The 12,903-nt window shown below is 44.9% G+C and overlaps 1 protein-coding gene across 1 annotated transcript in view; it reads right to left on the reverse strand.

Moving 5' to 3' along the window:
- Window positions 1–10,894, reverse strand: part of LOC149227234 (WD repeat-containing protein ATCSA-1-like) — a 103,097-nt gene extending 92,203 nt beyond the window's left edge. Inside the window, exons 1-2 of the mRNA XM_089380436.1 lie at window positions 10,672–10,894; window positions 10,388–10,585 (exon numbers count right to left, since the gene is read on the reverse strand). Of these exons, the coding sequence (XP_089236562.1) occupies window positions 10,388–10,585; window positions 10,672–10,894 (421 nt within the window). The remainder of the gene's footprint in view (window positions 1–10,387; window positions 10,586–10,671) is intronic.
- Window positions 10,895–12,903: the final 2,009 nt, after the last annotated feature.

Here is a 12,903-nt window from a genome sequence, read left to right on the forward strand (position 1 = left end):
CACCTGAACATTGTGGACTTCTATGGAATGATGTTTTGGATCCTCTGGAACCTCTCCTAGCCCTCCTGACCTTTCCCAAGCTTTCTTTCCCCTCGAACTACCCCTGCGCAGTCAAACCCTAATAAGAAACAAAATCATAATAACTCCAAACCACTTAAGCAAAAAAGACAAAAGCAATGTTCTTTTCAGTAGAAGTAGCTTAGTTTCATGCATCTCATATCACTAGAAGTAATGGCATCATTTCTAGAAGTTTGCACTCCCACCATTGCATCATAGAGATTAGACTAGTCAGATTAGGGTTTACAGGGTTTCCCTATTTTGTTGGCTTTCAGTTCATTATTGCACAGTAGGTCAATTTCCTTTGAGATAGTCTTCGTCCATCATTGAGAAAGCTTCTTCTGAGAGCATATAGAAGTTGGCTTGAGCCCTAGCGGACTTGTGCCAGCTGACCAAGTGACAGCTGCGACAAGAGCTAGTACTTGTGCATACAGCACCATCGCTTCCAAGTTTGTTATGAACTACCGGGTTGATAAAATTAGAGATAGGAAGCTCCAGGAGTTGTAGCATTATTGCCACAATACTGGAGCCCACCAGCTGCGAACCTTCAAAGGGATCCTGTTCAAGCAGTAGGGGTGTAGAAATGGAAAATTTGTCTGAGTCTGGGTCTTTTGTGACCTTCTCCTTCCCCTTGCGCAGATGGATATAGTCAGGTAGATTTGTACTAGGCTCTACTCCCTCAACATCTATGTCTTCAGTACCTTGTCCTTCCTCCACATCCAGATCAACTACCTTCTGGGGCTACTTGTCTTTCATCTGTTTCTATGCTGCAGAATGCTTCATGGGGGATTCACGCACTAGTACAAGATTTTTATGCTTATACTTATTTGTTTTAGCTGTCTAGGTTTCTCTTGCAGGGGTAGGCTTCGGCCTAGGCAACCTCAATGTTGTAGGCATAGGAGTTGGAGCTTCCATACTCACCATTTCCAAGGTGGCTCCCTCATTGGCAACATCGCCACCAGTGCTCACGGTTTCTGTAGGGCTTGCTCTAAGCATTTTTTCAAGAATGAACTTCTGATTCAACTTTGACAACTTAGTAAATGCAGGGCTTGTAACTAAATCCTCCCAATATGATCGGTTCATAGGTGAAAAAAAACAAAGCTCAACAAAAAATCTAAGGGCACAAATTGTTCTCTGTTGGACCAACACATGTAATTTATTGGGGTTTTTGAGTTCAAATCCGTCTGTTCCCCCCAAATTCTGACAATTAATGTTGTTTTGGTGACATATATTGAAATAATTTTTCCTTAAATGCCACCAACTCGCTCCTCTTAACCATCATCTGGCTCTCAAATCATGAATAGTGACTCCAGTGATCACTTTTATGTCATTCTACATGGTACCTCCCTCCGTAGCACAACTTCCTATGCACAACTTCATATATTGTATCTTCATTATCTTCTGTGCAGCTTTCCTACTGTGTAGTCCTCCAATCCTAGAAGTGTAGTTTATAATCCCACGCTCCCTTGCAACTACCTAGAGCAATAAGGTTGTCCTATCATCATATAGTCATTGCGTATTATAGCCTGCATACAACTTCAATCGGCTCCCATTCACTCTTCCCAGAAAAGGTTCTCCATTCAGCTTCATGAGCTAAATTGTGCCTCCATCTATAATCTCTTTGATAATATATGGCCCTAGCCAATGCATCTAAAATTTACCTGGAAATTTAGTGAAATTACTATAGTATAACAAGACAAGATCGTTTACCTTGAACATGGGAAGCTTGATGTGTTGATCGTGACATGATTTTTCACGTTACTTTTGTACTTGCTGATAGAATCCAGCCAAGAATCGGTCCTCTTCAAGCTCCATGAGCTACGTGAGCCGTTCTTCCAAGTCTTCATGATCTTCCATACCTGTGAGAGTTGTTATGCGTAGACTAGGCACAATATACTCCATTGGCATTATAGCTTCTACCCCATAAACCAATCTGAATGGTGTCTGTCCTATTAGCTTCTTGCAAGTAGTCCTATATGCCCATAGTATTGCAAGTACACACACATCCCAGTCATTTCACTGTGCGTTGAAAATCTTCATCAACATGTTCTCCAAAATATTTTTGAAGGCTTCAACAGTTCCATTGTCCTGAGGGTGATATGGTGTACTCTTCTAATGGTAGATCTAGAATTACTCTATTAATGCGTTGATTGTTTCATTCAAAAAGTGCATACCTCTATCGCTCATCAACACTTTCAGGCAGCCAAATCTAGTTAAGACATACTCAAACAAAAAATTTGTTGTTGTAGCCCATGTACAATCCTTAATCGGTTATGCCTCTGCCCATCTGGTTAGATATTCAGTCGCGGTGATGATATAGCATGCACCAGTTTTCTTCCCTGGGTGCTAAATTGGCCCAAAAAAATCAATTTCCCATTTTTCAAATGGTTGCATTGACACTTGAGGCTGTAATGGAAACTCATCCCTTTGCGATGGTCTGCCCGTTCTCTAACATGCATCACATGCCTTACAATACGATTTGGAATGCTTATGTAGCCTTGGCCACCAAAGACCTGTGCGCAAAATCTTCTGCGCAGTCGCCTTTCCTGCATAATGTCCTCCCACAACCCCTCCATGAGCTTCCACGAGAATGTTATGCACTCAAAATTGAGCACATGTCTTCGCAATATTTCATCATCACCTATCTTATACATATGTCCTTCACTAGATTCTTCTTTTGCTGACTTGTATGTCCTTCCGATGCCACCCCCGTAGTCAAGAAATGAATGATATTTGTAAAATGGTTATCTACTACGTGCACCATGAAGATTTGTTCATTTGGTAACCCTTCCTCCAAATTATTAGGATCCTCTCCTGTTTTGATCCATGATAGATGGTCAGGTCCTGTATTCAACCTCCCTAGTTTCACAATTACTTCAAAGTCATACTCCTGGAATAGTAGCAACCATCTGCAGATCTTCCCCCCAACATAGGCTTATTGACTAGGTATTTCAAGGCAGAATGATCTGTGTACATCTTGAGATGCCCTCCTAACAGGTAGTGCCTGAACTTCTATAGCAGGTACACCATGGCCAATCCTTCGTGCTTAGTCGTTGAATAATACTTATGAACCTTTGATAATTTCCTACTTGCAAAGGTTATAGGGTGGTCCATTTCTCCTTCACCATCTTGCGTTAACACTTCTCCCAATGCAATGCAAGAGGCATTGACATGTACGTGAAATTCCTTCTTCCAATCAAGGAATATTGGGATTGGTGCAGTGACCATCTTTTCTTTCATGGCATCTAGGCTACACTGACATTCTTCATCCCAACAAAATTTCACGTCCTTTTTCAACAACTTCTCCATGGGCGCGGTAATCTGAGCATATGGTTTGATAAATTTTCTATAATATCGCATATTTCCTAGCATCGTGCGGAGGCGTTTAATGCTCCTTGTGGCCTCTAGATTCACTATCACCGCAATTTTGCAGGGTCCACCATCACCCCTTGCTTCCACAACACATGACCCTGCAAATTTCCAAAGGGAACACAGAATAGGCATTTCTTCAAATTTAGTGCAATCTAATATCTGTTACACATATCCAACATTAGTCGCATACTTCTACATGGCACTTCACTAAATCGAACATCGTCCAATCATCAAAGTATACTTCCAAGAACTTATGGATGAACTCTTTAAATGTTGCTATAACTATGCAAGAGAATATTGCAGGTGCATTCTTGAATCCAAATGGAATCACAATATACTAGAAACAAACCCATTCCATTGCGAAGGTTGTTTTTCTACTATCCTCTAGTGTGATCTTGATCTGATGATACGTTGAAAAACCGTTAGTGAATGAGTAGGCATGTTGCCCTCTAACATTTTCTAGTACTTCATCGGTAAATGGTGTCAGGAATGGATCATGGAAACAGGCATCATTAAGCTTCCTCAGATCTACCAAACCCTTATTTCACCCTTTGGTTTCTTCTCCTAAACCACCATTGGGCTCACCTAATCAAATTCCTCCATAGGTTCTATGATTGCCACCTCAAATATATGATCCAAGTCTTGACGAACCTTTTCCTTGTATTTGGTATGGAGATGATACAACCTCTGCTTAATAGGATTTGCGTATGGCTTCAGCGTAATATTCATGATGCCCAAGTCACCTATTATGCCCTTTAGGTCTGAAAACTTGCTAGGAAAGAGATCCTGGTACTCACGTAGAAGCTCAACAACTTTATCCATAGTGGCATCGTCCTAGTATCCCCAATCTTTGCAAACTTTGGTTATGCTTTAGTGCCAATGTTTACTTGCTTTGTTTTCAAAGGATTGGTGATGTCCAAGTTTTCTATTTCCGGACCTTCGACTTTGCGATACCCTTCCACTTCTACGATATTAAGATTCCTTGGATCGTCATTGTTATGATGAATTTGGTATCTACGGATAAATACTAATTCCCTAGGTAGGTATTTATGCCTAGAACAACAGATTTAAAGGCTTATCCTTTTTCTATAAACTATAAATAAGACTGTTACACAGTAATTTATCACTGCCTTCCTGTCAGTCACCCTGCTGTGTCCAGAAGTCACAATCACTAAGTGTTTGATCCCTAAACTGGCTTAAAAACCCATTTTTCCAAAGTTTTGTGCATCAGCGCGTCTGTTCCTAAAATAACCGCGATGACCAGCGCCTCACAGTGTATTTCGTGCACTGCCATCGCGGAAGAACATCACTTTCCCGCGATGACACACAGCGCGGCTTTCCCGTGTTCTTCCGCGCTGACATGACTTGTTCAGTTATTGTTATGTGCTGACAGCGCGGCAGTCTCCATATAATCCGCGCTGATCCAGTTTGGGCGAATTTGTTCAAACAACCAGCCTTCCAGATCTCTCCAGGCTTGGTTGTTAGCTTTGTGAATATCGACTCCCTTCTATGGCATGTCTGTTCGACCCTTTGCAACTACTCCCCTTGAAGATAAGCTCATCCTTCCACCTTTTTAGGAGACTCCTTCTCCTATATAAACTTCCACCATTACCATGAGCAGCTAGTTAGAAACTAGTGGGAACTAGCTAGACTTAGCTTGGATTGTACAGAGCTTGTAGTGCTCAGATTGCTGCTATAGGTTTGGTGTGTTAGGAGTGGAAGTGATTCATTGCTTGGGGAAGTTTGTTTGTGACATTTGTGTGAGAGAGAGAGAGTTGTTTGTCTTGGGAGAACCATCCTCAAAGGTGAATGCTTGAGATACATGCTGACTGATCCCTCCTGAGAAGTTTATCGACGTCAAAACATTTGGTTGTACTCTTCTCTATTCTTATTAATAATAGATGACTGCTATTATTGTTCCATTCTCGTTTGTTTATGCAATGGATAAATGTGAATTATGTCTTTTCTGACTGGCATATAGTTACTTTTACTAGATTTCACGCTTGCGTTTGCCTTCTCTTCGTGTGTGCAGGTGTCCGTTCGCGGGGATCGCGGAGGACTGTGACCAGCCGAAGCGAAGAGGCGAAGGAGACATCTCTTCGTCCAACGACAGCGCAGGAATCCAAGTAGGTGCTCTTTACTTCTTGTTTAAGTGTAACTAGGAACATGCATGGCAGCATTGTGTGATTGTTGCTAGACCCCTATTGGGCTAGTAGGGATCGCCTCTATCCGTAGAGGGGATTTACCTCTCCAACAATTTGGCGACTCCGCTGGGGATCAGCCTTATTGTCTCTTGAGTCCATTTTTGTGTTTGGTTTTGATCGACCTCTCTTTGAGTTTTTGGGATTGTCTGTGTTGCTTGTAAACTTTCTGGGTGCTCCTGGGAAGCGTTTTTATTATTGAAAAGCTCCTGCCTTTGGTTTGGGAAGTTTTTATTTTGGCTTTCCTTGTTTTTTCCTCTCAGCGCGTTTTATTTAAGAACAGTCGCGCTGACATCGCGACCCTGTTCTTTGGTTTTTCCTTCATCGCGCATGTACGTCTAACAGCCGCGCTGACCTCGTTTTCAAGGGCAGCGCACTTTATTCGTGTTCTTCCACGCTGACATCGCGCCCCCTCTTCTTTGTGATTTTTGTCATCGCGTCTGTGTGCTTTATATCCGCGCTGACCTCGTTTTTCTGAGATCAGCTCGGTTTTTTGGGCAAAAGTCGCGCTGACAGCTCGGGTGGCCTGTGTAAAAGTTGCGCTGACCCTTGATCATCTCGGGTTCTCAGTGTAAAACTTGCGCTGATTCCTAAAAAGTTGTTTTTATAACTTTATCTCCTGAACCTCTTGCTGTGACTTTCCCTTCTTCTCTCCACTTGTCCAATGACTTGTTTTTCACTGTCTGAACTTTGAACTGTTTGATTACGGAGCTTAGCTTCATAGGGTTTCGTTTTGCTCGGTTTTGAGTTTGCAAACACCTTCCCTTCTCGCTGCTTGGTTCGTGTTTTCATCCTTGCTTTTGCAATTGCTGGATTGTGTTGAGTCTCTAATCGACTGGTTATGACTCTGGTCCATCGGATGTTTGCTTTTCTCTATTGATTTCGCGCTCTGAACCCTAGGGCATCTAGTGGCCGTGCGTGTGTCAAGCCTCCCGTCAGGATCTCTGTTTGTTTGATTGGCCAGCTCATTCTTGACTTGTTTTTGCATTTGTTCAGTGATTGTTTAGAGTGTTTTGGATCCAGCTTCCAAGCGGTCTTTCTCACTTCCTCCTTGCTTGCGATCCTTGCTTGCTTTGCAGAGCTTAGATTACATAGCTCGCGCATTGCTTTGCTTCCTTTTTATTTGGAAATCTTTGTTGAGTGTTTTGGGAACTTTGTGTGCTTTCATTAGGCAATTGCATTTTGCTTGGTGTTCTAGTTCCTCCAAATTATTTTAGATGCTTTGTGTCACTAAAAGAAAATCAAACTAGTGGCCTTGCTTTCAAAATTTCGAAAAGGAAAAGAACATTTCGTTGACTTGCATTTTTTCAAAAGAAAAGTTTCCTTTCCTCGCTTTAGTTGCACTTAACTACTTGTTTGATTGTATTCGTTTGATTTGGTTTGGAAAATTCTTTGCTCTCTCGTAGCTAGAGTTCATCGAACAAAACGAATCTCTTTTGCATATAGATTGCATCTAAGTAATTGTGAGCGAACATACGATAGAGCTTGAAATCGAAACTTAACCTCAAGATCAACTGTAAAATGAACCAAATGAATCTAAAAACGCATGGGAACTAAACGCAAATATTTAGAGGTCTAGGTTAGAGACGTGTTCCGGCGTCTTAAAACATAGTCACTGTTGTTTCACATTAGGTTGGGTGATTCCTCCTTCTGTGACTCGATAGTGGTCTAACACGGACTGCGCTCCCACGTACCGTCGAGTATATAGGGAGACCCCACTAGGCTTTTATCCTTTATCCATAGGAAGCCGAGTCGGCCGCCCTACGATTCGCAATGCAGTGAACACATCATTCACGAAGATTGACCACCCGTACCCTAAAAAGTATTCTGTGGTTTTGCGAAGAGTTTGGCACACCCTCTACCTAGAATTCCAGAGCAGTCGCTTTTGATCCTTTTCGGACTCCCTAAACGAAAAGGTGCCTGTGAGCCTCTTGTCACTTCGTGCTCATTAAACATTCGAAGGAGACTGGAGTCATCTTTGTCCTTTTCTCGACTCCTGAAATATGAAAAGGTCAAGTTTGGTCCTTGCGTCTTAAAAATTAATTTGGCCACGATAACATTACCCAGTTAGATCTTGTGAAGCGTTAGCTTGAGTAGGTTTCGTTTTCGTTTGCTATGGCAACTTTTCCGGGATTCACTAACCCAGGTTCCCCCTCTGATGGGAATCCAGGACAATTCCCTCCTCTTGGGAATGTTGGTGCTCCGTATATGGCGACGTTGTCCCTACCAGGGTTGACTGTCGGGTTGCCTGTGTGGTTGTTTTCCACCTCTTTGGTCTCTACCGTATCGGCTGTTAGTCCATCAGTCCCTCCACCTGAACAACGTCATGTTGATCCAAAGGTGGATCTCTCCCCTTCGACGCCTACTTCTACGTCGTCCTCTTGTACTTCGCCTGGTGAAATTCTCGATGTGAGTAACCAGGTGGCTAAGAAGAAGAAGAGGAAGACCAAGAAGAAGAAGTCCCCTAAGGGAGAGCCTACACACACAGTCCCCCTCTCAAGTCCAGCTATCCACTCCAGTGCACCTGAAGTCGGGTCACCTTCTGCTCCTCCGCGGAAGGTTAAGTTTCCTTGTCGATTATGCAAGGAGGACCATCTACTTCGTGATTGTCCTGGCATTCCCAGGGTACTAGAAGTATGGTCTCGCGATCCGGCCCGCCCCACATCATCCGCTGAAGCTCATGGCGATGCTACCTCATCAGCTAGGAATGGTAAGGAGAAAGGGAAGTTTCGAATCCCCTGTCGACTTTGTGAAGGCAAACATCCCCTTCACCTTTGTCCACTCATGGATAAAGCCTCTGCTGTGTTGGAAAGTCTTGCTGCTCCTCCGAATCCACTTCCCGCTGGTTATCAGCGTCTTTCTACAGCTATAAATCGCGCCCCTGTTGACAAAGAGATCACTTCAGATTCCTCTCTTGTCCAGCCCCCTCTTCCCGAAACCGGCTGTTCCCAGCCCATCCCAGACCCGTCATCGGTCGGACAGAGCATTGAATCGAGTTCGCCACTCGCTCACTCTGTTCCGGAAGAGCAAAATTCTCATGTTCTTCTCGTCTCCTCAGATTCTCCTGAGCTTGATAAAGGTTCTCCTGAAACCTCTCCGGAGAATTTAGATTCGGTTCTTTCGGAGCAGGGGGGCAACCATATGGTTCCCCCACCAAGTAGTTCGGTCATCTCCTTTGACTGGAGTCGTTTGACTGCCCCTCCCCTTCCGTCCCATGTGCCTTTCTGGGTCACCGCCTATGCTTGCAGTAAAGCGCTGCCCGGCACTGTGTTAGACGAAGGAGCATCGGTTAGTCTCATGCCCGTTACTACTTGGCGAGCTTTGGGTTCCCCATCGCTCGTACCTGTCGCGCCGTATCTCACCGCGTTTGATGGAGGAACGAGTCAGCCATTAGGGATCCTCCCGAAGTTTCCTATTACTTTGGGAGGCAACACCGTCTATATAGACGTCTCAGTTACCCAAGGTTCTTTAGACTTCAGTCTTCTCCTTGGTCGTGATTATGTGTATGCCATGGGAGCCCTTGTTTCTTCACTTTTCCGTGTGGTTTGTTTTCCACACGATGGAAGAATCGTGACATTCGATCAATTATCGTTCGTTCGTCCACAAGCCCCTCCGGTGCACTCCTCCTTCCCTCCTGGTTTTCATCCACAAGTTGCATCTGCCTCACCGCAAATCAACTACGTGGCCACCCAACCCGTGCCCGTACCCAGTGACGACACCATCGTACATAGTGTCCTGGGGGCATTAGGTCCTGATTTCCAAGATGTTGGACTCCCCTCCGGAGCCACTTTCTTGGGGGCCTCCACTTCCCGTTCATTATGATGAAGTCCGTTCTGAGCACAGTTCCTTGTCTTGTGTCAAGCTCGCTAAAAAAATGAAACACGGCGTTTGGAGCACAGTTCCTTGTCTTGTGTCAAGCTCGCTAAAAAATGAAACACGCCGGCCCAAGGATAGTTTTTACCTGTGTCAACCTCGTTAAAAAAATGAAACATAAGCTCGTGCAATTCGAGCGCAATAACCATTTTGTCAACCTTCAACCCATTTTCAATGGCTTGAAGCTTGGGGGGCATGTACCTCGAATTGAGACACGATGCTGGGGGCATGCCCGTTCCTTTCCTATCAAGCATAGTTTGCATGTATATACGTGCCTTTAAGCTTGCATCAAAAATAAAATCCATTGTTCAAAGCATAGTTTGCATACGTGATTATCATGTGTGTTTTCAAGCTTTCATAAAAATAAAATATGTGCATATTTCACGATGGGTCGTTTGTTATGCAAGTAGATACATCAGATAACATGTGTGTCGAACAGTCGCGTAACATATGAAACACATCATCATATGTAAAAGATCCATCTAAGAATAAGCATACATAAATCATTTCAAGCATAGTTTGCACGTGTGTGTTTTTAAGCTTGCATTAAACATATAAAATCCATGAGTCGAGTGTCGTGCAAATTCATACATAAGATCACAAATTGTACTGAACAAACGCATAACACAAGATAACACATCATCACATGTAACAACGACTCATCCAAAAATCGGTATGTATATATATATATATATCGTGCGGCGCACTGAGGCGCTCAAAAATAGAAGTACATGTCCCAAAATCTCAATACATCTGAGTCATAATGTCTCAAAATAAACAGTGGAAATAAAACCTAGGTGACTAATCAGCTGGATGGTGCTCTCTGTAGTACACAGCCGCTCGTGCCACCCGCCTCAGAAGGCGGTGCACTCTGGGTTCCACACCCACTGTGTGGATCTGATGCTCCACGGGAACCTCCTCAACCCCCTGGAAGTCCGGCACCCCCTCCAGCAACCCCTCAAGGTTGCGAGCCACAATCTCTGGTGTGTTGGCCCCTGGAGGGGCTAAGGCCAAAGCTCCGGCTCCCGGGCCCTCTCTCCGTGCCGTGGCAGCCAGGCCAATCGGTCTAGTAGGCCCCACATCTGCATGACAAGACATTTATTAGGACATGTACATAAAAAATAAAAATAAAAACAATACAAAACTCAAAAGACAAAAAGTGTCATACCTGCATCATCCCACTGTTCACCCGGAGGCAGCACCAAGTCAGGATCATTGCGGAAATCCATCCCCGCATATGGCCAATCCTGTACGAAGATCTCCTGCTGGTCCAACCAGTCTCTGAAAAATGCCCCCCAGCTATGTGGTCGGCCGCCACCCCTACGTGGCATAATCCGAGCCCATCGTGAGGCCCTCGTCTCTCGAGGATCTCTGGGGGCATCCACAGCCATAGACTGCAGTCGCATGGCTGGTACTCGCTCCAGAATGAGCGGGACCAGGATCGATCCATAGCCGAACTGCTTCGTCTCCCCACGACGGCAGTTGCTCAATTGCCTCTTCATGTTGTTGGCCACTGCCGTGCACCAATCAAACACGGTAGGCTCGAGGCACTCGAGAGCTAGTAGGAGATGGGTCTTGGACGCCTCGTGATTCGCCATGCTACCTGCCGCCCGGGTCACCATGAACAGGATGGTGCGCAGCACTATGTCTCTCACTGTGGGGATCGAGCACTTCCCACTCCGCGTTTTCACCGCCCCCGGGCAAGCCTCAGCCATCAGGTCATCCGGAGTACCGCCGCTAGGTCGTTGCCCCTCCAAGATGGGCCTCGCACCTCGGCGCGACAACCCAGTCAAGAAAAAGATATCCATGTGGTCAAACTCAATGTCGTGACCACGGATGGTGAATTTTTGGTCCACCGGGTTCCATGCCCTAATCAGCAGCTCCAGCAGATCATGTTGGGCCCTCAGACGCGGCGTAAGGAAGAATTTCATGAATCCGCACGCCCGCATGGCGTTGCAGCAATTCACGTCTCCCCAAGCAGCCACATCCTCTACATCGTGAACTCTCTCTTGCCATTGAAAGGCCATGATGTCCTGCATGAACAATCAAAACCAATCAGAATTGTTTTCATGGAGAAATTTACGTTCATTTATTAAAAAACAAAACTTTTCCGCGCCATCGCGGCTGTTTTAGGGACAGCCGCGATGACAATGGCGGCTCTGTGTAAAAAATGCGAGGTCAGCGCGGAAGAACACGCCTTTTCCGCGCTGACCCGAAGTTGGTTACATTGGCTATTTTTCGGTCAGCGCGACCCCGTGGGCAATTTCCGCGCTGACCGAGGGCGCACCCATGCAAATAAAAAATGCCCGATTGGGCCAATTCAACCGTTAAAAAACTCCTAAAATGAACCAGAATGCAGGGCAAAAGAATGAGAACCTACCTGGAAGAAGCAGATCTGAAAATGGTCTCCGGATGGGCTGGAAATCGCTCCGTCAACTTTTTGGCTTCTCCACGTTCTTCGCACTCCAAATAGTAAAATGGTAAAAATGACTTATTACCCCCCCTATTTATAGTAAAAACTCCTAAATTACCATATTTTTTGGGTTTTTACCATTTTTAGCCATAAAACTAACCTTGGTTCTGTTTTCAAGCATGTTTCAATATGTTTTTTACGTATATCGAATGGATTTATGCGGGTAGTGCCCTTGTGCAGGTACAGGTATCGCAGCTTGGTCATGACAGTCCACGATTCATGTGATTCCCAAAGTGTCGTCTCTAAGCTCTTTTCCGACGTTAAACAAGAGAAGATGGCCGAGCTCCCTTTCAGCTCGTTGAAGGGAACGAAAGGCGGTCGTTTTTAAGATCTTTTTCCGACCGTTAAACCAAAAAGATCGCCGGGTGTTTGTCGTTTCGCACTCGATATTGGCTCTAAAACGACGTGTCTTCGACCACTTTTTTACTTTTTCCGGTCGGAGACACTATTCATGAAAAGTACTCCTCGGTTGTAATGACCGGGCGGTTCTTTCGAGCACAGTTTTATACTTTTTCGGGCTCGAGAGACACAACTGTACGAAAAAGGACCCCCCTGGAGTCTCCTTTTCCGCATTCTTTTCAGACTCTCGAAACAAGAAAAGAAGCCGAGTTTTTCCTTTGTCAGGCTCGTTAAACACTCAATGACATCGGATATTGTCAACATGACACACATCAAGCATATGTTACCCCCGTCAAGCTTGTCGTCCAAAAATAATCGGGGTACCTGCCTGCAAAGGTGGGGAAAATGGAACTTTGATTACAGTCGTCTCGGCAGTACGTCACTCTTGAACATGGCACTCCGCTGTTTCGTGTCTGGGTGGGGTCATCTCATCTCGTTTTCACTAGCCTCCATGGGTTTGGGATATCCTATTTGACCTCTCATCTGTCATTGCCGTCATCATCCTATCCGCTTCTCATTTGATGTCAA

Source organism: Pinus tabuliformis, chromosome J (genome assembly GCF_031772625.1).
Source record: "Pinus tabuliformis cultivar Carrire ecotype Pingquan chromosome J, CPIR1, whole genome shotgun sequence".
NCBI lineage: Eukaryota > Viridiplantae > Streptophyta > Pinopsida > Pinales > Pinaceae > Pinus > Pinus tabuliformis.